Raw genomic sequence first — 27,562 nt, forward strand, 5'->3', positions numbered from 1 at the left:
GAAAGAATAATGAACAATGGGCTGTATTAAAGAAAGGAGGGTTTAGCAAAAATGTGGGGAAAATATGCAAATGAATCCATAAGCAATATTATTTTTATAATTTTAAGTAAAAAATGATGTGCAAAGTCCATAGAAATCTACATTGGTTACTTACCACGTCTGTAAATGGTTTCATTAATCTTGCAGAAACAGGCAGTTGGTGTTACTGGTACTGTCGTGGTTGGTTTGGGAGTGGTGGTGGTTGGGATGGTTGTAGGTGGGCAACGTGGGTTTACTTCACAGCACAACACCCGTATCTCATAATTCAAGCACTGCCTGAATTTCCCAATTTGCTCATCATTCTTGCAAACCAGTCCAGAATCAACATTACACTCAACTTTCTGACCAAGCTGGTCAAGGCGGAGGTCAGGGTGATTTTCAGCCCTGCACTGGATGTTTGATGGCTTGGCACAGATTTTCCCTCCTACAGCCCGGATATTGTTATACGTCTCAATGTCACCCCCGTTTGGTCCGGAAGTGGGATAGTCAACATCAAACCAGTCGGTCCACTGACATATTGGTCCACAAGTTGTTGTTTCTGGGGAGGTGGTAGTCGTCTCGGTAGTGGTGGTGGTGACTGGCACAGTGGTTGTGGGCAAGGTGGTTGTGCTTACTGGCCGAGGTGTGGTGGTTGTCGTTGTTGGTTGTGTTGTGGTGGTTTTGGGTACTGTAGTTGTTACTGGTGTTGTGGTTGTTGTTTCTGGAGCAGTAGTGGTTGGTTTGGGAGTGGTGGCGGTAGTGGTGGTTGGCTGTGTTGTGGTGGTTTTGGGTGCTGTAGTTGTTACTGGTGTGGTGGTGGTTGTTTCTGGAGCTGTCGTGGTTGGTTTGGGAGTGGTGGTGGTTGGGATGGTTGTAGGTGGGCAATGTGGGTTTACTTCACAGCACAACACCCGTATCTCATAATTCAAGCACTGCTTAAATTTCCCAATTTGCTCATTATTCTTGCACACCAGTCCAGAGTCAACATTACAATCGACAACTTGACCAACCTGGTCAAGGCGGAGGTCAGGGTCATTTTCAGCCCTGCACTGGATGTTTGATGGTTTGGCACAGATCTTCTCTCCTGCATCACGGATCTTGTTATATGTCTCAATATCACCCCCATTTGGTCCGGAAGTAGGATAGTCAACATCAAACCAGTCTGTCCACTGACATATAGGTCCACAAGTTGTTGTTTCTGGAGAGGTGGTAGTCGTCTCAGTTGTTGTGGTGGTGACTGGCACAGTGGTCATGGGCAAGGTGGTTGTACTTAGTGGCCGAGGTGTGGTGGTGGTGGTGGTTGTCGGTTGTGTTGTGGTGGTTTTTGGTGCTGTAGTTGTTACTGGTGTTGTGGTTGTTGTTTCTGGAGCTGTAGTGGTTGGTTTGGGAGTGGTGGTGGTTGTTGTTGGTTGCGTTGTGGTGGTTTTGGGTGCTGTAGTTGTTACTGGTGTGGTGGTGGTTGTTTCTGGAGCAGTAGTGGTTGGTTTGGGAGTGGTGGTGGTGGTGGTTGGCTGTGTTGTGGTGGTTTTGGGTGCTGTAGTTGTTACTGGTGTGGTGGTGGTTGTTTCTGGAGCTGTCGTGGTTGGTTTGGGAGTGGTGGTGGTTGGGATGGTTGTAGGTGGGCAACGTGGGTTTACTTCACAGCACAACACCCGTATCTCATAATTCAAGCACTGCTTAAATTTCCCAATTTGCTCATTATTCTTGCACACCAGTCCAGAGTCAACATTACAATCGACAACTTGACCAACCTGGTCAAGGCGGAGGTCAGGGTCATTTTCAGCCCTGCACTGGATGTTTGATGGTTTGGCACAGATCTTCTCTCCTGCATCACGGATCTTGTTATATGTCTCAATATCACCCCCGTTTGGTCCGGAAGTGGGATAGTCAACATCAAACCAGTCTGTCCACTGACATATAGGTCCACAAGTTGTTGTTTCTGGAGAAGTGGTAGTCGTCTCAGTTGTTGTGGTGGTGACTGGCACAGTGGTCATGGGCAAGGTGGTTGTACTTAGTGGCCGAGGTGTGGTGGTGGTGGTGGTTGTCGTTGTTGGTTGTGTTGTGGTGGTTTTTGGTGCTGTAGTTGTTACTGGTGTTGTGGTTGTTGTTTCTGGAGCTGTAGTGGTTGGTTTGGGAGTGGTGGTGGTTGTTGTTGGTTGCGTTGTGGTGGTTTTGGGTGCTGTAGTTGTTACTGGTGTGGTGGTGGTAGTTTCTGGAGCAGTAGTGGTTGGTTTGGGAGTGGTGGTGGTTGGGATGGTTGTAGGTGGGCAACGTGGGTTTACTTCACAGCACAACACCCGTATCTCATAATTCAAGCACTGCCTGGTTTTCCCAATTTGCTCATCATTCTTGCAAACCAGTCCAGAATCAACATTACAGTCAACTTTCTGACCAACCTGGTCAAGGCTGAGGCCAGGGTGATTTTCAGCCCTGCACTGGATGTTTGATGGCTTGGCACAGATCTTCCCTCCTGCAGCACGGATCTTGTTATATGTCTCAATGTCACCCCCGTTAGGTCCGGAAGTGGGATAGTCAACATCAAACCAGTCGGTCCACTGACATATTGGTCCACAAGTTGTTGTTTCTGGAGAGGTGGTAGTCGTCTCGGTAGTGGTGGTGGTGATTGGTACAGTGGTCGTGGGCAAGGTGGTTGTGCTTACTGGCCGAGGTGTGGTGGTGGTGGTGGTTGTCGTTGTTGGTTGCGTTGTGGTTGTTTTGGGTGCTGTAGTTGTTACTGGTGTGGTGGTAGTTGTTTCTGGAGCTGTAGTGGTTGGTTTGGGAGTGGTGGTGGTGCTGGTTGTTGTTGGCTGTGTTGTGGTGGTTTTGGGTGCTGTAGTTGTTACTGGTGTCGTGGTGGTTGTTTCTGGAGCTGTAGTGGTGGGTTTGGGAGTGGTGGTGGTTGGGATGGTTGTAGGTGGGCAACGTGGGTTTACTTCACAGCACAACACCCGTATCTCATAATTCAAGCACTGCCTGAATTTCCCAATTTGCTCATCATTCTTGCAAACCAGTCCAGAATCAACATTACACTCAACCTTCTGACCAACCTGGTCAAGGCTGAGGCCAGGGTGATTTTCAGCCCTGCACTGGATGTTTGATGGCTTGGCACAGATCTTTCCTCCTGCAGCCCGGATCTTGTTATATGTCTCAATGTCACCCCCGTTAGGTCCGGAAGTGGGATAGTCAACATCAAACCAGTCGGTCCACTGACATATTGGTCCACAGGTTGTTGTTTCTGGAGAGGTGGTAGTCATCTCAGTTGTGGTGGTGGTGACTGGCACAGTGGTTGTGGGCAAGGTGGTTGTGCTTACTGGCCGAGGTGTGGTGGTGGTGGTTGTTGGTTGTGTTGTGGTGGTTTTTGGTGCTGTAGTTGTTACTGGTGTGGTGGTGGTTGTTTCTGGAGCTGTAGTGGTTGGTTTGGGAGTGGTGGTGGTGCTGGTTGTTGTTGGCTGTGTTGTGGTGGTTTTGGGTGCTGTAGTTGTTACTGGTGTCGTGGTGGTTGTTTCTGGAGCTGTAGTGGTTGGTTTGGGAGTGGTGGTGGTGCTGGTTGTTGTTGGCTGTGTTGTGGTGGTTTTGGGTGCTGTAGTTGTTACTGGTGTGGTGGTGGTTGTTTCTGGAGATGTAGTGGTTGGTTTGGGAGTGGTAGTGGTGCTGGTTGTTGTTGGCTGTGTTGTGGTGGTTTTGGGTGCTGTAGTTGTTACTGGTGTCGTGGTGGTTGTTTCTGGAGCTGTAGTGGTGGGTTTGGGAGTGGTGGTGGTTGGGATGGTTGTAGGTGGGCAACGTGGGTTTACTTCACAGCACAACACCCGTATCTCATAATTCAAGCACTGCCTGAATTTCCCAATTTGCTCATCATTCTTGCAAACCAGTCCAGAATCAACATTACACTCAACCTTCTGACCAACCTGGTCAAGGCTGAGGCCAGGGTGATTTTCAGCCCTGCACTGGATGTTTGATGGCTTGGCACAGATCTTCCCCCCTGCAGCACGGATCTTGTTATATGTCTCAATGTCACCCCCGTTAGGTCCGGAAGTGGGATAGTCAACATCGAACCAGTCGGTCCACTGACATATTGGTCCACAGGTTGTTGTTTCTGGAGAGGTGGTAGTCGTCTCGGTAGTTGTGGTGGTGATTGGTACAGTGGTCGTGGGCAAGGTGGTTGTGCTTACTGGCCGAGGTGTGGTGGTGGTGGTTGTTGGTTGTGTTGTGGTGGTTTTTGGTGCTGTAGTTGTTACTGGTGTGGTGGTGGTTGTTTCTGGAGCTGTAGTGGTGGGTTTGCGAGTGGTGGTGGTGGTTGTTGTTGGTTGCGTTGTGGTGGTTTTGGGTGCTGTAGTTGTTACTGGTGTCGTGGTGGTTGTTTCTGGAGCTGTCGTGGTTGGTTTGGGAGTGGTGGTGGTTGGGATGGTTGTAGGTGGGCAACGTGGGTTTACTTCACAGCACAACACCCGTATCTCATAATTCAAGCACTGCCTGGTTTTCCCAATTTGCTCATCATTCTTGCAAACCAGTCCAGAATCAACATTACAGTCAACTTTCTGACCAACCTGGTCAAGGCTGAGGCCAGGGTGATTTTCAGCCCTGCACTGGATGTTTGATGGCTTGGCACAGATCTTCCCTCCTGCAGCCCGGATCTTGTTATATGTCTCAATGTCACCCCCATTAGGTCCGGAAGTGGGATAGTCAACATCAAACCAGTCAGTCCACTGACATATAGGTCCACAAGTAGTTGTTTCTGGAGAGGTGGTAGTCGTCTCGGTAGTTGTGGTGGTGATTGGTACAGTGGTCGTGGGCAAGGTGGTTGTGCTTACTGGCCGAGGTGTGGTGGTTGTTGTCGTTGTTGGTTGCGTTGTGGTGGTTTTGGGTGCTGTAGTTGTTACTGGTGTGGTGGTGGTTGTTTCTGGAGCTGTAGTGGTGGGTTTGGGAGTGGTGGTGGTTGGGATGGTTGTAGGTGGGCAACGTGGGTTTACTTCACAGCACAACACCCGTATCTCATAATTCAAGCACTGCTTAAATTTCCCAATTTGCTCATTATTCTTGCACACCAGTCCAGAGTCAACATTACACTCGACAACTTGACCAACCTGGTCAAGGCGGAGGTCAGGGTGATTTTCAGCCCTGCACTGGATGTTTGATGGCTTGGCACAGATCTTGCCACCCGCATCTCGGATGTTGTTATACGTCTCAATGTCACCCCCATTAGGTCCAGAAGTGGGATAGTCAACATCAAACCAGTTGGTCCACTGACATATAGGTCCACAAGTTGTTGTTTCTGGAGAGGTGGTAGTCGTCTTGGTAGTTGTTGTGGTGACTGGTACAGTGGTCGTGGGCAAGGTGGTTGTGCTTACTGGCTGAGGTGTGGTGGTTGGTGTCGTTGTTGGCTGTTTTGTAGTGGTTTTGGGTTCTGTAGTTGTTACTGGTGTGGTGGTGGTAGTTTCTGGAGCTGTAGTGGTTGGTTTGGGAGTGGTGGTGGCACTGGTGGTTGTCACCATTGTAGTCCTTTCTGGTGTCATTCTAGGCAAAGTTGTGCTTACTACCACAGGTGTGGTGGTTGCTTTTGTTGTTGTGATGACACTGGTGGTTGTTTCCGTTGTCTGTGTTGTGGTGGTTTGCAATTTTGTAGTTGTTGCTGGCTTCGTTGTTGTAACTTCAGTTGTCGGCTTAGTTTTCGGTGTTTCAGGTTTTGTAGTAATTAATGGTGTTGTCCTTGTTGTGACTTTTGTTGTTTGTAGAGGTTTAGTTGTGATTGATGTTGTTCCATTTAGTAGCGGTGCTTTTGATGGCTGTGTAGTTGTCTGAGTTCGTGTAATAATAGTCTTTTCTTTGGTAGTAGTTATTGGTGTTGATGCTGTTGTGGTTGTTTTGCTGGTGGTCGTTGTTTGTGAGGTTGTAGTTAAAGGCTTTGTAGTTGTTAGCGGTCTGGTTGTTGGACATGGTACAATTATTTTTTCACAGCATTCAATTCTTATCTCATAATTATAGCAAATTGGTGGAAGTTGTTCTTTGTTGTAACATATGAGTCCTTCTGTTTTACTACAAGTAACTTTTTGCTCTAATTCATTTAATGGCGTATCAGGATATCTTTCTGCTCTGCATTCAACATTTTTTGGTGCGTTACAGACTTTGTACCCTTTGGCTCTTATATTCTTAAATGTATCAAAATCTCCATCATCTGGTGCGGATCCTGGGTAACTTATATCATACCACTGTGACCATTCACAAACTTCCTTAGTGCATTGTTCAGGTGTCGAAGGGGCTGTTGTTGAAATTGTTGTCGTTTCTAAACTTTTTGTTGTCTCTGGAACAGTTGTTACTGTTGTTGTTGACTGTGTTGTAGTTGGAGATGTTGTGGTTAGTGTTGTTGCTTCAGAAGTAGTTGACACTATGGTTGTACCTTTTGTTGTAATTTGTGAGGTTGTTGATGTAGTTGTTGACACAGTTGGATGTGTTGTTTCTTTTGTTGTGGGTGTGGTTATTTTAGTTGTAGAAGGTGTTGTTTCAGTTGTAGTTTCTGGAATTGTAGTGGATGTTGTGGCTGTAGTAGTTGTGGTTGTAGATTTAGTAGTAGAAGGTGTGGTTGTGACTGTTGTTGTTTTTGGCTTAGTTGTCACTATTGATGTAGATGTTGTTTCTGGAGTTGTACTAGTAACTGTGGTAGTTACTAAAACAGTACTTGTGCTTGCTGTTGTAGTTTCTGGAGTGGTGGTTAAGCAGTCAGTATAACAGCAGTATACTTTGATCTGATAATTATAACACATCTGCAAGATTCCTGACTGTTCTTCATTTTTGCAGACAAAGCCAAATGTCACATTGCACTGAACAGTTTGTCCAATTTCATCAATAGATTTCTCTGGATATTTCTCTGCCCTGCATTCTATGCGTTCAGGTTTTTGGCATATATCTTTTCCTGCAGCCTTAATGATGTCGTATGTTTCAAAATCCCCTTTGTTGTCCAAAGTGGGAAAGTGCACATCGTACCATTCAGTCCATTTACATGTGAGTTTACAAGGTGTTGACCGTGGTATTTCTGTTGTGGTTGCTGGGGTTGTAGTTGAGATGCTAGTTGTTTCGGTTACTACAGTTGTGGTAGGTAGTAGCTTTGGTGTTGTTACAGGAGTAGGAGTTGTTACAGGAAGAGTAGTTGGTGTTGTTGTGTGCGTAGTCCCAGGTGTCGATGCAGTAATGCCACATGGTTCAAAGCTACAACACTGGATTTTGATTTGATAATTGTGGCAGCTCATTGGATGCTGATCCTTGTTGTAACAGATTAGCCCCACTGTTTTACTACATTCTACTTTCTGGCCCAGTTCACTTAATGGAGTATTGGGAAATTTCTCAGCTCTGCAGGCAACGGCCCTTGGAGCTCTGCAGACTTTATATCCTTCTGCTCGTAGTTTTTCAAAAGTATCAAAATCTCCATCATCATCTCCAGAGCCAGGCTGGCTCACATCATACCACTGTGACCACTGGCATACTTCCTGAACACAAACGGATGTTGTTACAGGCACTGTGAGGGTAAAAAGATAAAATGGCACATTAGTATTTTCATGCTTATTTAAACTTTTAAATGTTAAGCATGTACAGTAGAAGCTGTGTGTAAGAAGGAAGTTTCCTTGAGGCTCTTCTAGACTGCCACCATTTCCAGGCGGGATTCAATCACATACCAGCAAATTCATTTGGTGCAATTGATTTGGTGCTCTTGAGCAACAAACTCACTCCCTTCTAAAACTGAGTTACTTGCAAATGAGACTGGGAAATGCCCTGGAAAAGGGTGGGATAACATTGGCTCGAAACCGTGTCTAATCTCCCTGGCAAACAAATCAGAATGGATGCTCAAGAAACAGGTGGTTTGGAAGCAACCTTTGAGGGTTTAACTAAATCAGTTCATCCGAGCCATCTGGACTGAACCAATCCATTGAACCCCTCTGGAACTAGTTGCTGAGTAACACAGGCTTTTAAATATCTCTATTTCCTTTTGTAAGAACAAAATGTAAAATCAAAATGTTCGAGTGAGGAAATGAGAAGGAAAAGTGATATGGGCTGCTGGGACTGGAGCTCCTCAGAGACCTGAATCAAGAACTGGGTAGCAGCTGATTGAGATGGGAGGAAAACTGAATGAAGCACATATGAGATGGGGGGGAGCACTATGAATAAACAGGGTACTGCAAGTTGCCCAGAAATTAGTCAAGGAGAACCTGGAGTGAAGCACCTCCATTTTTCTCCTCAGCTCTTTGGGAGATTGGAAACACATCACAGGAGGAACCACAGCTTATTGGCTTACTTAAAAGTATCCTATATACATTTACTTACAAGTAGTTCTTCACACCAGTAAAAAATGCTTATTGTTTTCTAAAACATTTCATTGAAAGATTTAAACTACAGAGGCACAGGTCATATTTTGCATTGCTGGAGCTGGAGAGGTAGCCCTCTCATCTGGGCTTCCCAGAAAATGCTAAGGGTAAAAACGCCCATGCAGTACCATTCCAGGAGTACCATTCCAGGAGGCAGTACTATGTCTCCGCCATAGCAATGTACCATACAGCTATGCAAAAGGTGGTAAAGAAACTACAGAAATCCACAGACAATGTTGCAGGGTAATGCTCTTGAAATTTATACTCTACTACAATCTTCTAATTCCAATGTGCTGGAGATGGGTTTCGCTGAACAGGGTAGGGAGGGAGTGAACCATATGATCGTACTATCATCAGAGTTTTTACCTGCAGTAGTGGTTGCTGGTGAAGAGGTACTGGAAAAGTTAAAGACGGTAGTGGTTGGTGCAGTGGTTGTGGTGGTTGTGGTGGGTGTTGTTGTGCATGGGAAGATATTCCTCTCTATTGTTCCATTCTTACTGCAAATCGCAGTGATGCACCCTCCAATGCCATCTGTTGTATTGTAGATGACATCACCCGGCTTGCTAATCTTCCCTTCATAGATGCAGTGGCATTCTGTCATTCAAAAGAAATTGTCAGCATTAAACTTCTTAAAATGTAAAAGCCTGTTCCAAATCACTCACAATTCATATTAAAACTTAGCACTGAGAACATACCAAGTTCATCGTATCGACACTCTGGTTTGCCAGCCATGGAACAATAGCTAAAAGGAAAGAAAACACATTTGAAGGTAGTTAATTTTCTTTAGTGAGCAAAGAAGACACTAACAGCCCTCCTTATATTAGTTGTTGGCATCCGTCTGCCTCAGGAGACAATGGAGTGTGCCCTCAGGGGCATATACAACCAGTATAAAAGAATGTCTATGGAGGTGAAATTCTGAATAAACTACTACACTTGGATTGAGAAAGCAATTTTAGGCTTTGACTCTAATTGGTTTTACTCATTTACTCAGAACTAAATTCCATGACATCCAGTAGCAGATTGTGATCTACTGGTAGATCATTGAACGTCTGTGGTAGATCACTGTCAGATCACGGGCTCCCCCCAAAGAAGATCCCCTAAAGAAAGCGTTCCTCCTCCCTAAAAAAGCTCAACAACTTAGACTAGAACCCCCCAAAAGGTGGTAGATCACTGCCGGTTTCTAACTCTGAGAGTAGATCACAGTCTCTCAGGAGTTGGCCACCCTGGCAGTAGAGCTTTCATTTTCCAGGTGAGTGTGTGAAAGACTGCATCTTACTTGCTGTTGGAAGGAAGTTCCATTGAAATAAATGGACTGCACTTCAAAGTAAATGGAATTAAAATGGAATCATTTATCTTTTTGGTTCCACAGGGAACATCCAATGATTAACTCTAATTTTCTTTTTGTAAAAGCAGATACCCCCTCCCCCCCAACAATTGGTATATTGGCTTTAGTTTAGAAGGTGGGGCTAACTGATGATTCCCAGGTAAGGTCCTCCCCCTATTGTGTGGGCAGGTGGTCCCTCCCCCTACCTGGCCTGATCACCTTGGCAATGCCTACCCAGGCGGGATTGGGCAACTGGCTGAAGTAGGCTGAGACCTCCAGGTATCCCACCTGGAGAAGGCGAAGCCAAGCCTGTGCTAATGGTGCCACATAGGGTCCAGGGGGCTGCGCGCGACCACACAAAGGGCTTACTTAATGTGGGGAGCGGTCATTCCTAAAGCTGATTTGGTTGGTTATTCATTCTACTAATCAGCATAGACAATGGCTGTGTACATAACAAACATTTAAAGCAAATCTCCCCCTGAAAGAATCTTGGAAACTGTGGTTTACCCCCAGAACTAAAATTCCCAGCACACTTAACAAACTACAGATCCCACAAATCTTTGGGGTTGGGAATGTGCTTTCAATGTGCTTTCAATGTATGGTGTGTACACAGCCCTAAATATCAGAATCTGTCCCTATATAAAAGGAAGAAGCACAGCACGTAGGATAGTAGAGGAGCGTAGCCATTAATTGTTAATCCTCACCAGAAACTACAGAAGAGGAGAAACAAATTAGCTGAGTGAAAGTGAAGAAAAGAGCAGTAGTAATTTCACTAGAGCCTTCAGGCAAACTTTCTTTCTACCACAGTAGAAGTTCAAAAAGAGGTGGGCAGGAGAGAAGAATGGAAGCCATATTATAATGTAGTAAGACATGCTGGAGCAGATTAATCCTAAGGAGAACATTTCCAAACTTTGCCTTCTCAAACCTGTTTCAACAGTATGAAATAGAGCATGCTATGCTTCTGCCACAACTTTAAACAATTTTACATTCACATTCTCATTCTCATCATTTGAAAGACAAGCATTACCATGATTCACAGCTCTTTTGTGAAGGCATTTTTTCTCCTGGTTTATAGTGGTTTCCTTTGCCATCAAAGCAGCCGCATGCTGGAAGATCAACACACTGCATCTCATCTTCATCAAAATAGGGCTTATCAGCTGGACACTTTGGATAGCAGCCTGTGGTAAGAAAGAGAGCTTTTACCGTACCCTGTACAAATGTTAGCCTTTAAGCTGATTTTGTGTATGGTGCTGTCACACCATAAACCAGGGATGAGGAACCTTTGGCCTCCATACATTGTTGGACTCAAGCTCCCATCAGTCATAGCCAGCATGGCCAAGGGTCAGGAATGATGGGAACTGTAGTTCAACAACATCTGGAGGGCCACAGGCTGCCCATCCCTGCCATATCTTGATCTCAAGCAACTGTCATTTAGCAAGGCTGGGACTCAGGAGAAGAGGCCATGGATGCAGAGGGAATCTCTTGACCAAAAGGAAGATTGACCTCAGAACCCGCTTTAGACATTCCTGCCTCCTTGGGTGTTCTAGCATCAAAGGAGCACATGATGCTTGCACCTCTCCACCTTGAAGACGTTGCCTTGTCTTCCTCGAACTCTGGTCTCCAGCTTAGAGGCAAGAACTGAACCTTGGTCTCCCCCAAGCTTCCAAAGTGAATGGCACCTAGTGGCTGGGCCTCTTTTAACTGTAAGGGCTCTATGCATCAGGGAAGAAGTTAGCTTCCCAATCAAAGCAGCAATCCTACTTAAGGCTCAGTCCAGGATAGTTGGGTGCTGGAACAACAGTCCAGCCTAGATTTCACTTGGAGCTAACTAGGGTTTTACTACTATGTTTGTTTGCTCATCTGCCTTTTTGGACCCCAACCTCTGCTTTACTTGACTCTGTTTATCTGGACCTACTCTCTACTTTGCTGGAATGACCTCAGTGGAACCTGATCTGTGTTTTACTTTGCCTGACCCTGATCATCACAATCTGACCTTGCCTGGCTGAAACCCAATCTCTGCTTGATCTGGCTTTGCTTCTGGATCCCAGACAGGGACCAACAGTATGTGACCTTGAATTTTCTGTGTAGCACATGCCTCCACTGGGCTAGATCCTGTCCCCTGGACTGGGACAAAACAGTAACTTCCCTTTCCCTAAACCAAACTTCCCATATTCACAAAGCATCAAGCATTTCGTTTTGGGCAACCACAGTTTTTATAACAATTAATATAAAATGAAGCTTTTAAGTTTCCTGTAATCATCATTTGTAGATCAAGGGTAAGGCTACAATCCTTGTACCTTCCAAGCCTTGTAACTCATGGAGGCATTTTCCACTTGGGTTTCTGCAAGTCTTCATACAAGGAGAGCCACAAGGCTGGTAGTGCCACTCACACTCATCTTTCGGATTATAGTAATCACAGAACAGAGCTGCAGAAGGAGGAAAGGGTTTTTTAATGTTACTTTCAAGCAAAATGCATTAATTTCATAGAACTCAATACCTATCATTGCACTGTATGCCAGTCATTTCTCATTTCTATGTTCAGTGGTAAGCAATATTAGTTGCTTGTTTTTCCAGTGTCATTATTCACTTCACCAGTCAGGAACACCATCAAATGAATTTTGTGAGCAGGGATGTCAGGAGCAGACCCAGTTACCCTCCTGCTACATCTTCTCCCCAGCTGGTAGGAGGTAGGATCAGAGATCATAGAATCATAGAGTTGGAAGAGACCACAAGGGCCATCGAGTCCAACCCCCTGCCAAGCAGGAAACACCATCAGAGCACTCCTGACATATGGTTGTCAAGCCTCTGTTTAAAGACCTCCAAAGAAGGAGACTCCACCACACTCCTTGGCAGCAAATTCCACTGTCGAACAGCTCTTACTGTCAGGAAGTTCTTCCTAATGTTTAGGTGGAATCTTCTTTCTTGTAGTTTGGAACCATTGCTCCGTGTCCGCTTCTCTGGAGCAGCAGAAAACAACCTTTCTCCCTCCTCTATGTGACATCCTTTTATATATTTGAACATGGCTATCATATCACCCCTTAACCTCCTCTTCTCCAGGCTAAACATGCCCAGATGTTGGACTGGGTGGATCACAGGTAGGATTGGGTGGTGAATGCTGGGCCTGGTGAATGGCTACGCTCCCTCTGCCAAAATATAAAAGATCTATGGTCTTCTAAACGTGTTACTGGGTTTTTTTTGTTTTGTTATTATGTTATGTATTCTGCATTTTTGTACTGTAAACCGCCCTGTGATCTTAGGATGAAGGGCAGTATATAAATTTAATAAATAACAAGGCAGGCAGCTAGTAGCAGCAGTAGTACTTGTTCCAGGAAAAGTCTTCCCATTTTCCTTGACCTCATGATCACAGGCAGCTATGGACTGACAGCACGGGAGACAGTAAGGAGGGGATTAGACAGTAAGGAGGGGATATGCTGAGATTTAGCACATTCTGAAGACATTTAGCTCTTACAAAGTTACGATAAATTCAAATGTTCATGATATGAATGTGAAAAGCAGGAATCATGTTGTGATCGCATTACTGCATTCAAAATGAATGCAGAAATTGGATTACAAAAATATGCAAACGTTCAGCAATGCTCCAACCTACTGTGTGCCATCCTACCGTATACCATATATGGTGCTACAAATATAGAAACATTAGCCTACTCCTTGTTCTCACTAATCTATCTTTTTGTTATTACTTTAAAAGGAATGGGCAATACTCACGGCAGATGTTTGGAGTTCTCCAAGAAATGCAACTGCCAGCTTCATTGCACGCCTGAGCATAGGCGGCTACAGCAGTACAGAAGCATTCACAGTCTCCACCAGTGTCACAAGCACAGGCATCAGAGATGCAGGCTTCATAATATTTAGTTGGTTCAACCTGTTAGAGAAGGAATACACATGGTTTGATTTGTGGTTCAGTCTTAGCAGGCCATGGTCAGAGAGGGAGGGTGCATTTTCTGATTTTTTTTTCAATTACAGTTCTTGTTTCTCCGACAAAGTCAGCATGGAAAATTTGTGACATCAGTCATTGTTTTTATTTTCAAGTTGCACATTTTGTTATAGCAACAGAATTGCATGCAGAGGCAATTTGTTGTTAATAATAAACATGAATGCTTCTGAAACGTCAAGCAGACGTGAAAAGGTTATGTATCATCTACCATTAGTAATTGTCAAGGAAGTAATTTGTCGTTGAAGCAAAGGGTATTTTTATTCATCCACTGAGGAAAAAGTAAAATTGGTTGGCAACCCCCTAAATATTAATTATCTATTAAATGTGTTAATATCAGGCATTTACTACGCTGGGGAACCTAACTAATCTGGGACTCACATTTAACTTTTTCTTTTCTGAATTATCAGCTGACAGAATGACAACACATTTTTATGTTGCTCTTATGCAGTGGTTGGTACAGCCTGTCCCAAGTGCAGGCACATCAAGTCTTAAGCTTGGAGCTGTTCAAGTGTCCTATACATTCTTTTAAAAATGCATTTGCCCATACCTGAGAGTGGCAGGAAGCAAACACTTTGCTGTTAATGATGCTACATTGCTTCTGGGCCCAAGAACTCCTATATGGGTTTGTAGAACAAGGATCTCTGCTGCCTGGGGCATCTGGGCAAGTGGGAGACACCTTCCAGCTGTTACCAAACTCTAGTACGTCTCCTACAACAGACTGGCTCCTGGTGGTGAAGTCGTTTATGTCATTGCCATCATAGTTTCCACAGAGGCCACAAACCTGACCCTGCAGAGAGACAAACACAAGTTAATGAGGAGTAGAAAATTTATTTTCCTGGCATTAGAGACCCTGCATTTTCAAAATGGAATAATACTTTGGTTATTTATAGTGACTGTCATACTTTGTGGGCTCTCCCACTCACAAGGACTTTTTAGTTAATTTCTGCAGAGGAAGCTGATCAGCATGTACATGCATGGATAGATTGACTGTCCCCATTACATGAACTAATAATTTCAAGTGCTTAGAGACCCTATGTACACATCAAACACATGCAGTACACTGAATTAGCACACCTATTTAAGCATAGCCTCATAACATATAAAGCATATTAAAAGTTATATTTTAGGCTTCTACAAGAACAATTGCTCCAACAGTTGCTTTTTTTTAGCAGAAAAAATGGCATAGCCTGATTCCCCACCCTGATTCTTTAAAAAATACTGCTTACCATAATTACAAATAAAAAAACATAAACTTGAGTGATTTGTTTCTGCATCATTAGGGAGTCCTTGAGAGCAGAGGTGGTAATCTCCTTGGGTTTGATTCATTCACCCTTGGGTCAACAGTCCTAAGGCTGCATTGCAGTGATGGATGGGACCAAAAGTAGATGCAGCCCCTGCACGTTCTCTCTCTTTCTCATACACAGGCACACAAGGGAATTATTACCACTCACTTTCCTGTGTATCAAATGATCAATTTGATGACCAGAGGAAGGACAGTTTCCATCACTATCAGGATGTTGTGCTTGTCCAATTTGAGATGGCCAGCATTTACATATGAATGTGAATGTCAACCCTAACCATATTTTGGATATTGACAATCACAGCATATATTTTGCTGCATTATTATGAAAAAACAAATGAACCTTTATATACTATCACAGTGGTAACCAACATAGTGCCCTTAAGATGTTGTTGAACTACAACTCCCATCAACCCCAGGCAGCATGGGCAATGGTCAGGGATGATGTCGGGCACCATGTTGTCTATCACTGTCCTGTAACCAGTCCTGTGCGCATTGATCATGCAAGAAAAAATAGTTCTGCGATAGAAATGATAGCTAGAATGTAAAGAGAGCCACGCTGGATCTGGCTGATACAGTCTAGCATTCTTTTCTCACAAGGGCCATCCAGATGCCCATGGGAAGCCCACCATGAGATCACATAAAGAATAATCAATAGCAATTTCTGGAGACATACTTCATCACAATATGAAGTTAGTACATTGTCTTGTACTTTGTTTTTAATGTGACCAGTTTCTCATTACTATCAATAGTTCTTCATACAGACAAAGAACCTATGTTATACTACTATGAAGAGGTCAAGTAAGGGGATTCATCTGATAAATCAACTGACTAGAATATTTAAATGCTAACATTAGCTCTTAATGTTTGTCCTTTACAGAATTTCCTGGAAGAATGTTGTAGCACTTCTCTTTCATTACACACACGCCCCTATATAATCTGATCTGGCATCCTCAGCATACCTTAAATTCGTCATTGAGTTTGATGAAGATACTGGTTTGCTTGTCCCACAACAGGACCAGTCCAGCTGTGGTGTCAATCACCATGTAGATTCCCATGTAGCGGACCTTGAATGGCACTTCACCTCCTCCAGAAAGCCTCTGTACCACTGTAAATTTTTCATCAGCGAGTATCAGCTCATAGTTCTGAAAGATGAAAAGCAACAATAAGTTGTAATTCAGCAACTTCTCTTTCAAGTAATTACAACTTATTACTAAACTGAAAACTATGGAGAGACCTGGTCTGAACAGAGATATTGGATTCTTGTCTCATTACACATGCTAAAACTATTTTTGGTCATCTGCATACTATCCTTTGCTTTTTCCTGTGGGACTAATTCCAGTCATTAACAGTGTCAGCAGGTTTACAGTACCCATCGAGTCAATCACCCATCTCCTACTACCCTTCTAAAAAAAACCACCCCACCTTCCCACTATATATAAGGGTCTTCTGTTTCAGTGTATCTGAAGAAGTGTGCATACACACAAAAGCTTATACCCAGAACAAACTTAGTTGGACTCTAAGGTGCTACTGGACAATTTTTTATTTTTTTTATTTTGACTACATCAGACCAACACGGCCACCTACCTTTACAACTTAATTACTTTGCACTCCATGATTTCCCCATTTGTATATTTAATATAACCCAGTTCTGTCCAGGTGCACAAGTCATATTTTTCGTTCATCTTGCGTGAACCTACTTACCCCCATGAAGACTTTAATGGCTTTTGAGCAGGTTGTTCCGGTGGTGCCACAGGGGATGTTCTCCGTGATCACTCTGAAAGTCCCTGCATTTGAATTGTTTTTACCGCAATGATCCTGTGGAGAAGAGGGTTATATGGTGTTCATGAACACAGCTTGCCATATCAAGACTAAAGACTTTGCATTTCAAAAAAGCAAGTGCTTGGGAAGAAAAGTATTATACCTGGACCAGTGTGTATTCACAGTCTCCACTGAAGCTATAGCGTTTGCCATCAAAAGTGATGTAATGACCATCTCCATAAACAGAGCATGTTGCCAGGCAGGGTTCAGTGGAGCACTCCCACTTTCTGTTCTTACATGTACTGCACAGACAGAAATATGGTTAAATTTCACAGTGGCAGGGTTTGTTTGATCCCCCCCCCCCATTTAGATGGAAGAGTTCAATACTTTTAGTTCAGCTTATAACAGGCGATACGTACCAAGTATTACATTTCACCTTGATGCTGTCCCCTGGCTTGTATGTGGCTTCATTGTGAATGCATGGACACTCTTCAGCAGCTACACACCCACCTTGGCCATCGGACACCAACTCCTTGGGACACATGCAGCCAGAGACGCACTGTGTGCTGTACTGTAACAGAAGATAAGGCAGCAAAAGATGTTACTTGACAAACCAATAGGTGAGAAACAATAGTGACTAAGATACTTGACAGAGTGAAATCAGTATCTGTCTCCAGTGGTGCGTTACCAATGAAGAGTCAATTAATTAGCAAGATATGCAAAACTGCTTCAAGTTTACTTTTTCAGAGGAGTTTAGGTGTGGAGAACTTTTCTTGAACTCTTTGAGAGAATGTTATTATAAATCACTAGATTGTGACTTGGTATATTGATACCCTTGATTTTTTAAAAAATGTTGGGTGTCCCTTGATTTAAAAAATAAAATGTTGCGTGTAAGAGTGATTCACAAGTCATAACATGGTGGTTAAACTGGTTTACCATGCCCTGCGCCTCCCTGTCTCTACCCACCTTCTGATGGGTTCTGTAGGCTAGCTTTCGTCATTGCCTCTGATCACCCATCAGCATGACTCCTATTTTGTAACAGGAGACCATGATGAATGCTGAGCGGTGCTGACAGTTTCATAAATTCAGGAAATAAGTGATCATGGGAACAATGTAATACATACGTTGAACAGGTAATTTAGATAAGAAATGGTTACAATGTAGTCACACTTACGCATCCCATGTCAAGGGTCTGACAGCTCTTCTGACACTCGGCTCCAGTGGCTCCTACTGTGGCATTAGTGCAGTCAAAGTAGACCATGGGAGCAAAACATTCTGATAGAAAGGAGAGCTAGGTGAAATCTCAGTTTGAAATTAGACATTAATCACCAAAACAGTGAGTGTATGTCATGAAAACTAATTCAGGGCACACCATTATCAACACCTCACTTAAAAACACACATAAAAGTCTTTGTACAACGACAACATTATACCTTCACTGCCAATTTTAAGACAGAGGATGGTGGCTATCTTGGCTGTGGTGCTTAGCAGATAATAGAAACTTGCATCACTCAAGGTTGTAAAACAACTCCACATCTGTACATTGGAGGGAGCCTATTGGATATTTTCAACCAATTTTCGGAGGACTCAAAGTCCAATTGAATATTTCAGTTTTACAAGGTCTCTGGAACTACTATTATCTTTTTCTGTGATTTGGCTTACCTGGTTGTGGTTTCACTTCTCCAATGCACTGAAGCTTTCCCTGTGTGCAAGTGCTGCAAGAGATGAAGAATGTTTCTTACTTAAAAATTGAACCAGTTTTATGAAGAGCAGTTGTTCTTATACTACACTTGATCTTAGCCAAAAGGCCGAGAAGCGATGAAGAGCAGTTGTTCTTGACTGGCTAAAGGACAGCAACAACAAATCCTTCACGGTGTGGAATGCTGAATTGTCACCTTGTGACCAAAATGTTTCCCTTAAAATAGCCTGTTAAAATGCTTTAAGAATTCCTCCTTGGTGGATCTGGACTGGGGTGAGGCATTTTTATCAGGAGTGGACAGACCTCAGAGATCCACAGGGCACCTGTGGTGCTGTTGCCAGTCTCAAGTTCTCTCCTCACCCTCCACCAGCCATTACTAGAAAGCCCGTTTTTAACAGATGCAATAGTTTAATGGTGGGAGATATAGACAAAGGGAAGCACAAAGCATAGTTAAACTGTGGAATTAATTACCAGATAACATAGTGATGGTTCACAACTTGGAAGGCATTACAAGAGGATTAGACAAATTCATGAATCACAAGGCCACCCACAGCTACTAGTCATGATGTCTTTATATTGCCTCCAGTATTGCCTCTGAATAATGTTGCTAATGAGCATGAGCTGGGTTGCTATTGCATTCATAAGTTGCTTGTGAGCTTTGCACAGGCTTCTGGTTGGCCATTATGAGAATAAGATGTTGGACTAGGCAGACCTTTGGTCTGATCCAGCTGGGCTCCTATATTTTTCTCACATAAATAAGAAACTTTGGGGCATTTAGAAATGTGTCACAAAGGCACCTAATATCTAAGCACCAGACATTACAAAATTAAATTGACTGAATCTTCAAAAAAAACAAAATTTAAAAAATCATAATTAAGGGCAGCTTAGAAGCATGGTTCTATGGAAGGAAATTTTGGCTATTCCCATCACCTCATAACAATGCTTATTTCAAACCATCACTTACCATATGACACCATTTTCATGGATAACTTCTCCAGACAGTAGAGGAGTCCCTTTGTAGTAGCAGGGGCAGCTGGTAGCAGGTACACATTTGCCGCTCTCATCCATATACATCCCTTCTTCGCAGGTGCATCCATCCACGGAGGTAAACTTAATGTTGCAAGTGACATCAGGCTCACTCAGAGATCGGCAGGTGGGTTGGCAGGAAGTAATGTTGTAACGGTAAACCAGGGTTTTGGGACACATTTGGTATTTGGCTTGAGAGAGGGAAAAGAAAAGAAGTTGTTCCAGAGGTTATCTAAGGGCTACTGTGGCTATAAATTACTAGACGTCGCAGGGTACAATGTATACTCAAAAACATTGGCTGTGTGTGTTTAGATGCATATCTGTATATCTAGATGCTGGGCTCTAGTCCCAGAGGCTGGAGAAGCTTAGGGTGTCTGCCTCACCATCCAGGTGTGATGGGATGTTCTGGGTACAGTGACGTATGCTGCTTTGTGCATAAAGACTGTATGAACGATTGCTTGGGTGTCTTGAATTAAATTTAACTTGCAGAAGGGAAGTTACTATCTTGTATGGGTTTATGAAAAGGAGCCTGTTCAAAACGTGACTAATCCATGTAATTTATTGGCCTTTGAATCAAGCTATGTGATTCCAGATTCATCTTTAAATCACAGCTTTGAAAACTACTCATTTGATAGTTTGTGTGTTTTTCTATCTTTTCCAAAAAATATGTCTTTTACTCCTAATTTCTAATCCAGTGCTGTCAAGAATTCTTTGGTGTAACTAGAGAGAGAAACTAGCACGTGCTCCATTATTCACATAAGACTGTAAAGTTTTTTGGTTGTGATTTGCCTCCCCATGGCAAACAATAACTTTATTTCCTTCTGAACTTTCTCCAGCTCCCGTAAGCCTCATCTGTATCTGCTCACCAGATTAAGACTTTCAGGAAACTACTGGCACCACTTTGGGGTTGTCACACAAACAAAGCATAGATGCTTCAAATTCCTTCAAAATCTTGTCCAGGATAATTTTGAAACTACAGCTGCTACTAACTGGCAAAGATCGGGTCCACATAAAAACCACCTCCTTGAAATGAGTTGTTTTGATTCATCAGTATTTCAGGCTGTGGAGGGGATCAAAATTATCTTGAGAGGGAGCAAATTGAACCAGGTGGCCTTCTTCTGATGTGCACTTGGGGAAATTCAAAATGGCAGCCAACAAAAAAAACCTGCCTTCTTTGCCACTTACTAGCAGGCAGCAGTTGAATTTCTATAGAAAAAACCACACATCTACAGATGAGCAGATGTTTCTCTCTAGCAGCTCATTTTATTTGAGAGATGCAGTGGCTGAAGCAGATGCATCAAAAATAAAGTCAAAAAAATGAAGTGGTGTTCTAAACAACTGCAGTATATTTTTAAACCCAAAATGCCAAGACTACTTTTTTTAAAACATTTGGGTTTCTTTCTTCTTTTTAAAAAAGAATCAGTTATAATATGCATTGTTACATTATGTATTATGCACCCTGCACCCTCCCCAAACCTGTTCTTGAGGTTTGGGGGAACTCCAAGAAAACATTTAGGGGGTGTCCAGGCAGGGTGGGGAGAGAAAAGAGAAGAACTTTCCATCTTGCGCTGACAGAGATTCACTTAGCACCATGTTGGATACTTAAAAGTAAGCTCCATTAATTTCATTGAGACTTACTACTAAGAAAACTTGCAAAATAATTCAGCGACACTGAAAAAAATCCAAAAATGTGGGGGTGAATCATGGTTTGGAGTTCTATTTGAAACACTTTGACAATCTCCTCTGGTCACTTGCTTTTTGGTTTACAAAATCCTCATAACTTACTACAGATGCTGGTTCTCCATCCGCTCAGCAGCACTCCCTTTGCAGCACAGGCTCTGACATAGGAGGAAAGGGCAGCGCACATACAGTCCTCACTCCTTTCACAATTGCAGGTATCAAACATACAGGTCTAGGGAGACAGAGAATAGCCATTAATATTAACTCCCCCCCCCTTCAGGGACATTTGCTCTTAAACCTTCACATGAATAACTCATCTATGAATTTAATCTAAAAATATGTCTTTATATTTCACATTGCTTGCTTTAAACTACTGAGGACCTGGGAGTTTCCTGAGAATCAGCTGCTTAAATGTTAACCTCTGTTTCAGAAGTTGGCAAATTACATGGCCAACCACACAGAGTGGAATGAGGAGATGTTTATATTTAGTAGTGAAGCGAGAAATGAATATGTAGGATAACATGATATGGGGATTGATAATATACATTAATGACAGAAAGTTTGGCAGAGAGTATACTGAAGCCCTGACATTGTTTATCCACTCTAACAGGTTTAATTCCCACCCCCAGGAGTTATGTTCAGATTCTCATTGGCACTTCAAAGAAAGAGAATGTAGAAAGTACCGTGTGGAAAACAGTAGGATCTACTGCAGAGTGGCACTTCTGAAAGGGTCCATTGCTGTCCGTCAGCAGGCCGCACCAGTGCGAAGCATATTTTTCTGTACAAGACAAAGGGCAATGTGGTTTTATACATATTACTGCAGAGATGGGCAATGTGTTTCAGCCCAAGGAACACATTCCCTTCTGTGCAGCCTCTCAGGGACCTTATGCCAGTGGTGGGCAGGGCAGAGCTACAAACTTCACCTTTGTACAATAGTCTAGTTCCTTCAGACTCATGCATCCCTCTATATCCACCACCCAAGCATGTAAGAATCACTATCAGAGTTTGAGAACCTATTCCAGCCAGTCAATGAGAGAAAATACTGTATTAGAACTTACTCTCATTGTTAACTGTATCTTTCTGCCTTCCTTCTGCATCATATAGTTGTGCTTGCTTGCTCAAGTCACCTATAATCTGCTTTAACCCATCATCTTTTGTCTGTCATGCCATTTTTCTCTGCTGTCTTAATACACCATGATCTGGATAATGTGGAATAGTCTGCAATGATTGTTCCGGCTGTACAAAGCCTTTTTCTCTTACGGGGAGCCATTGTCATCTGAGAGCCAGTGTGGCATAGAGCAACAAACTATGACTTAGAGAGTGTGTGTTGGACTCACCCACCCAGCTTTTAAGATCCCTAAGTGTCCAAAAACCAGTTACATTCTCTCAGACAAGCTTACCTCACAGGGTTGTTGTGAGGATAAAATGGGAGGGAGAAGAATTAGGATGCTGCATGAAGGAAGGGTGGAATATAAAAGCTAAAAAAGTCAACATGACCTTTATGTCCTTACCAGCCCTATACAAGGGCAATTTCTATTGTACAATAGTTAATAGAGTTAATGTGAGTTTCTGCTTAAAAAATAATTCTAAAGGGTCTTTCTAATTAGGCTGTTGGTTAAAGAGTGTCCTAGGATAAAAGCTGCAAAATATCAGTGCACATACCATTTTCTATGCTGAGAGTACATGGGTTCTCGAAAATATTTTTGATGTCAGGACAATTGGCCTGTGCTTTCCACGTGTTGGCAAATGCAGCTGAAGTTCCTTCTACTACTCCACTGGCAGCTTTGAAGTCATCTGCTTGGACATTGTTGAAGTTTCCACAGAGACCTGGAACAAAACCATGGGGACTTTAAATAACCAGAACAACAACAATAATTTTATTATTTATACCCCGCCCATCTGGCTGGGTTACAGCACATAAAAAATGGTAAAACATTAGACATTTAAAATTTCTCGATACAGGGTTGCCTTCAGATGTCTTCTAAAAGCCAGATAGTTGTTTATTGCCTTGACATCTGATGGGAGGGCGTTCCAGAGAGCAGGCGCCACTACCAAGAAGACCCATTGCCTGGTTCCCGGTAACCTCACTTCTCACAGTGAGGGAACCGCCAGAAGGCCCTCAGAGCTGGACTTTAGTGTCCGGACTGAACGATGGGGGGTAGAGACGCTCCTTCAGGTATACTGGGCCGAGGCTGTTTAAGGCGTTAAAGGTCAGCACCAACACTTTGAATTGTGCTCGGAAATGTACTGGGAGTCAATGTAGGTCTTTCAAGACCGGTGTTATGTGGTCTCGGTGGCCGTTTCCCAGTCACCAGTCTAGCTGCCGCATTCTGGATTAGTTGTAGTTTCCGGGTCACCTTCAAAGGTAGCCCCACATAGAGTGTGTTGCAGTAGTCCAAGCAGGAGATAACTAGAGCATGCACCACTCTGGTGAAACAGTCCGCGGCAGGTAGGGTCTCAGCCTGCTTTCCAGATGGAGCTGGTAGACTGCTGCCCTGGACACAGAATTGACCTGCGCCTCCATGGACAGCTGTGAGTCCAAAATGACTCCCAGGCTGTGCACCTGCTCCTTCAGGGGCACAGTTGCCCCATTCAGGACCAGGGAGTCCCCCATACTCCACAGTACACCTTTCCTGTCAGGATTCAACTTTAAATCCTTGCAATCCTTCATACAGCATCACACTGATTTCAGTGAACATCTCCTCTATGTCTTGAGACTAATGACTAATTGACTCACTTACCACATGTCTGCTCTTTGTGGGTTGGGTCCAAGCGTACAAATAATTGCATGATGGGCACGAGCTGGATCTGTAACTGGAGGCCCCATTTTGTATCCACAATGATGAAGAAGGATGAGGGCCTGAAGATGGTGACATTGGCTGTCGAAGTGGAATATAATGAGTTTACTAATGGGACCAAACATTTCATCAGGTGTCAACTGATCATTCATATGGCTATGGCATTTGCTACATGGGGGGGGGGGCACGAGGGTATGTGCATTTTGCATACTTAACAATGAGGTAACAACTGCTTATGCTTAGCATTTTAACCATTTTCCCTAGTAAATGGCCTTCAAGCATAAGAGAAAAGTCCAAAATCCTAAGAACATCAGAAGAGCCTTGCTGAAGGTATCCCTCATGTTGAGAACAATAATAGAGTAGGAGAGTGAAGAATGATGAATGTCATGTATTATCTCTGAAAGGAGAACTTACATGCTGAGATAGGCAGCTGGGAAAGGATCATATTCACATACACGACCCCAGTAGACTTGATCACAACTACCTGGCAGAGGAGAAAGGTAAAGATAATGATGAACAAGTATAGTTAAAAATATCATATGCGCTTGTTTTCCTGTTTCTTTGTGACTTTGGATGACACTGCTCATGCACATAAACTTCCAACAAAATCCACATTGTATTGCATCTGTAGCAGTGAAGCCTCTGACACCAGTTGATTGTGCTGGAAATGAACTGTTCATGAATGCTCCAACTGCTCAGGAAACAAAGCTGCTAGAATGTCTGGGATAACTTTTATGAGGGAAGGGACAACTGTCAATTGACTGGAATTAAATCCTCACCCAGCTCTCTATGGATCAGAGTAGGTTTGTGGGGCAGTCTGGAGAATGGGAAGAATCACAAGGAGATAAGGAAGCAAAGGGAGGGAGGGAGAAACCGGAAGCAAGTTACTGTAGTTGAAGGAAGAGAGCACTAGGCCAAGAAACAGTAACCAGAGGAAAGGATAGATATGGGGAAGGAGACTTGAAGAAAGGAGCATTGGAAACAAAGAAGTGGGAAGAGAAGGAATATGTGCAAGGAAGGAAAGGTGGAGGGCTTGAGGTTGTGGGGCAGTGGGCCTGCAATATTATGAAATCTAGACTGTGAAAGGACTTGCTGTAACCTAGAGGGGAAATGAGGGCCACACAAGGGGACTGAAGTCCACATTCTGATTGGGACAGGTCAGTTGGTTTATTGTTAGGAGTAGTAATTGAGACTAGGAGATAAAACTGAGCAGTTCTACACATTTTGCATAAGACTGAACATATTTGCTGTTTCACTGTGGGCGGAAGGAGTGCTTCTATAAATCAGTGTGTAATCTCCCTTTTGAGCATATAGTTGGCCTTGTTTTCCATACTTACTGTCTCTCCTCCATCTATGTCGATGGCGATGCCTTTCAGGCAGGTCTCGGTGTCTGTCAGGCCACATTTTCGAATGTCTCCCAGAACAGTGAAGGCCTTACTGTCACAGAGCTGGAAGTGAAGAACACAGTGTGTAGGCAGCATGCAATGCTTGGCTTTTTATATAACCATTACCGCATGGCTTTTGAGCTAGCTGGGTTGTTTATTTAAAATAATGACAGCCTGCTTTTCGTTGTCAATATGGGGCAACTTCCCACAATTAAAACAATATAATATTGTTTTTATAACACGTTGCTAACATGTTTTAAAAAACAAAGTATGATATAAATAAGGCTAAAACGTGATAATTTAGCAAGTCAAATATCATGCCAAGTTCCTATGGAAGATTAAGAGCTTGCCTAAACAAGCATACTTTACCTTGTATTTGAAAGGCAAGGAAGATCATAGAATTGACATTTCTCTTAGAAGGGTGTTTCACAGAATAGGAGCCAGTGCTGTAAAAGGTCTATCCCTTGCTCCCATTGATATTTCATTGCAAGGAGCTAGCACATGAATAGGGCATCCTCTCCATTATCTTAATGGGCAAGAGGGCTCATGAGGTAAAAGAGCTCCCAGTGTTTTGCTGGACCAACACCTCCAGATGCTGCTGAACTACAACTCCCATCATCTCTGACTGTCCGGAGGCCACAGGGTCCCCATCCCTGGCTTAGGGCTTTATATAGGAAGTAATCTGAGGAGAGGTGCTGATTTGAAGTGAAAGCTTCTGGACTGGATGTAGTCATACTTTAGCCCCATTGAAATTAAGTATTGGCTAAGCTCAAGTCCCATTAATTTAATGGGAACTAAGTCCAAATGGATGGGACGCGGGTAGCGCTGTGGGTAAAACCTCAGTGCCTAGGACTTGCTGATCGCATGGTCGGCAGTTCGAATCCCCGCGGCGGGGTGAGCTCCCGTCGTTTGGTCCCAGCTTCTGCCCACCTAGCAGTTCGAAAGCACCCCCAAGTGCAAGTAGATAAATAGGTACCGCTTTATAGCGGGAAGGTAATGCCGTTTCCGTGTGCTGCGCTGGTGCTGGCTCGCCAGAGCAGCTTCGTCACGCTGGCCACGTGACCCGGAAGTGTCTTCGGACAGCGCTGGCTCCCGGCTTCTTAAGCGAGATTAGCACGCAACCCCAGAGTCGGACACGACTGGCCCATACCGACAGGGGTACCTTTACCTTTACCTTTTTAAAGTCCAATTAGCCAACCTAGCAGTTCGAAAGCACGTCAAAGTGAAAGTAGATAAATAGGTACCACTCCGGCGGGAAGGTAAACGGCGTTTCTGTGCACTGCTCTGGTTCGCCAGAAGCAGCTTAGTCATGCTGGCCACATGACCTGGAAGCTGTACGCCGGCTCCCTCGGCCAATAAAGCGAGATGAGCATCGCAACCCCAGAGTCGGTCAGGACTGGACCTAATGGTCAGGGGTCCCTTTACCTAGTCCAACTAGCTTAGTCTCAATCGGCGTTTTGTGAGATGAGCCTTGTCAATGAGGCTGTGTCCTTCGGATGTAGCATACACATAAAATCTATAGGGACTCAGACCCAAGATTTTCCAGGCCCCATTCCATCTGCCCAGCCACTAAAAAATACTCTATGTGCTTGGTTTCCCAGTCTGAGGAATACACTGCAATACTTAAACAGCTGTGAATTAAACTAGCCTTCCGCAACCTAGTACCCTCCAGATGTTTTTGGATTCCAACTCTCATCATCCCAGACCAGGGCCATGCTGGCTGGTGCTGAAGGGGGTTGTTGACCAAAATATCCAGGTTGAGGAAGGCTGAATTGAACAGTTGCATATGAAATCCCCAAAGCATGGCAACTGCAGTTCTTTCCTATGGGACTTTTGCAAAAGGCTGCTGACATCAACATACTTATTTTATGTTGGACTTTTTGCTGGGGTTTCCTGTGTACAGAAAATTACTGTTGATGTCAATAGCTTAATTAAATCAAACCTTTTTCCTGCAACATTCTAACCAAGCCATTTCGACCCCTGCATGTGGGGATTTCTCCAATGCAAAACCTCACCGAAAGTTAAATATTGCCTTTTGGTTACCTTAGTTAAGACATAGCTACAGTCCCCAAAGACCGAATAGCGTTTCTCATCAAATGTGGAGATGTGGGAGCCTCCTTCAACAGAGCACATTCCGGGGCAGTCAAGGCTGACACAGGCCCACTGGCCTCCAGTACATGTACTGAAGAGAAGAGAGTGGTGTGCATCAGGTGACAGTGTACACAAGGAAAACAAAACAAGCAAAAAAGAAAAGTACAATAATTAAAG

At 43.7% G+C, this 27,562-nt stretch overlaps 1 protein-coding gene and 1 long non-coding RNA gene across 2 annotated transcripts in view; one reads left to right on the top strand and one right to left on the bottom strand.

Annotated features, from left to right (window-relative positions):
• The window catches only part of MUC5AC (mucin 5AC, oligomeric mucus/gel-forming), a 58,710-nt gene that overhangs the window by 16,625 nt on the left and 14,523 nt on the right, over positions 1-27,562 (bottom strand). Inside the window, exons 11-31 of the mRNA XM_081903505.1 lie at positions 27,338-27,476; positions 25,247-25,357; positions 24,324-24,393; positions 23,853-23,990; positions 22,774-22,938; positions 21,795-21,889; positions 21,217-21,343; positions 19,370-19,622; positions 18,369-18,421; positions 17,881-17,981; positions 17,126-17,277; positions 16,870-17,008; positions 16,650-16,763; positions 15,908-16,090; positions 14,193-14,432; positions 13,417-13,573; positions 11,988-12,116; positions 10,718-10,868; positions 9,062-9,108; positions 8,733-8,960; positions 155-7,522 (exon numbers count right to left, since the gene is read on the bottom strand). Coding sequence (XP_081759631.1) covers positions 155-7,522; positions 8,733-8,960; positions 9,062-9,108; positions 10,718-10,868; positions 11,988-12,116; positions 13,417-13,573; positions 14,193-14,432; positions 15,908-16,090; positions 16,650-16,763; positions 16,870-17,008; positions 17,126-17,277; positions 17,881-17,981; positions 18,369-18,421; positions 19,370-19,622; positions 21,217-21,343; positions 21,795-21,889; positions 22,774-22,938; positions 23,853-23,990; positions 24,324-24,393; positions 25,247-25,357; positions 27,338-27,476 — 10,160 coding nt within the window. The remainder of the gene's footprint in view (positions 1-154; positions 7,523-8,732; positions 8,961-9,061; positions 9,109-10,717; positions 10,869-11,987; positions 12,117-13,416; positions 13,574-14,192; positions 14,433-15,907; positions 16,091-16,649; positions 16,764-16,869; positions 17,009-17,125; positions 17,278-17,880; positions 17,982-18,368; positions 18,422-19,369; positions 19,623-21,216; positions 21,344-21,794; positions 21,890-22,773; positions 22,939-23,852; positions 23,991-24,323; positions 24,394-25,246; positions 25,358-27,337; positions 27,477-27,562) is intronic.
• Positions 17,233-21,847, top strand: LOC309366295. Its single transcript, XR_014166629.1, has 3 exons — positions 17,233-17,326; positions 19,493-19,558; positions 21,722-21,847. It is a non-coding gene; the product is annotated as an uncharacterized lncRNA (long non-coding RNA).

Source organism: Podarcis melisellensis (assembly GCF_964234715.1).
Source record: "Podarcis melisellensis genome assembly, chromosome: 1".
Classification (NCBI taxonomy): Eukaryota; Metazoa; Chordata; class Lepidosauria; order Squamata; family Lacertidae; genus Podarcis; species Podarcis melisellensis.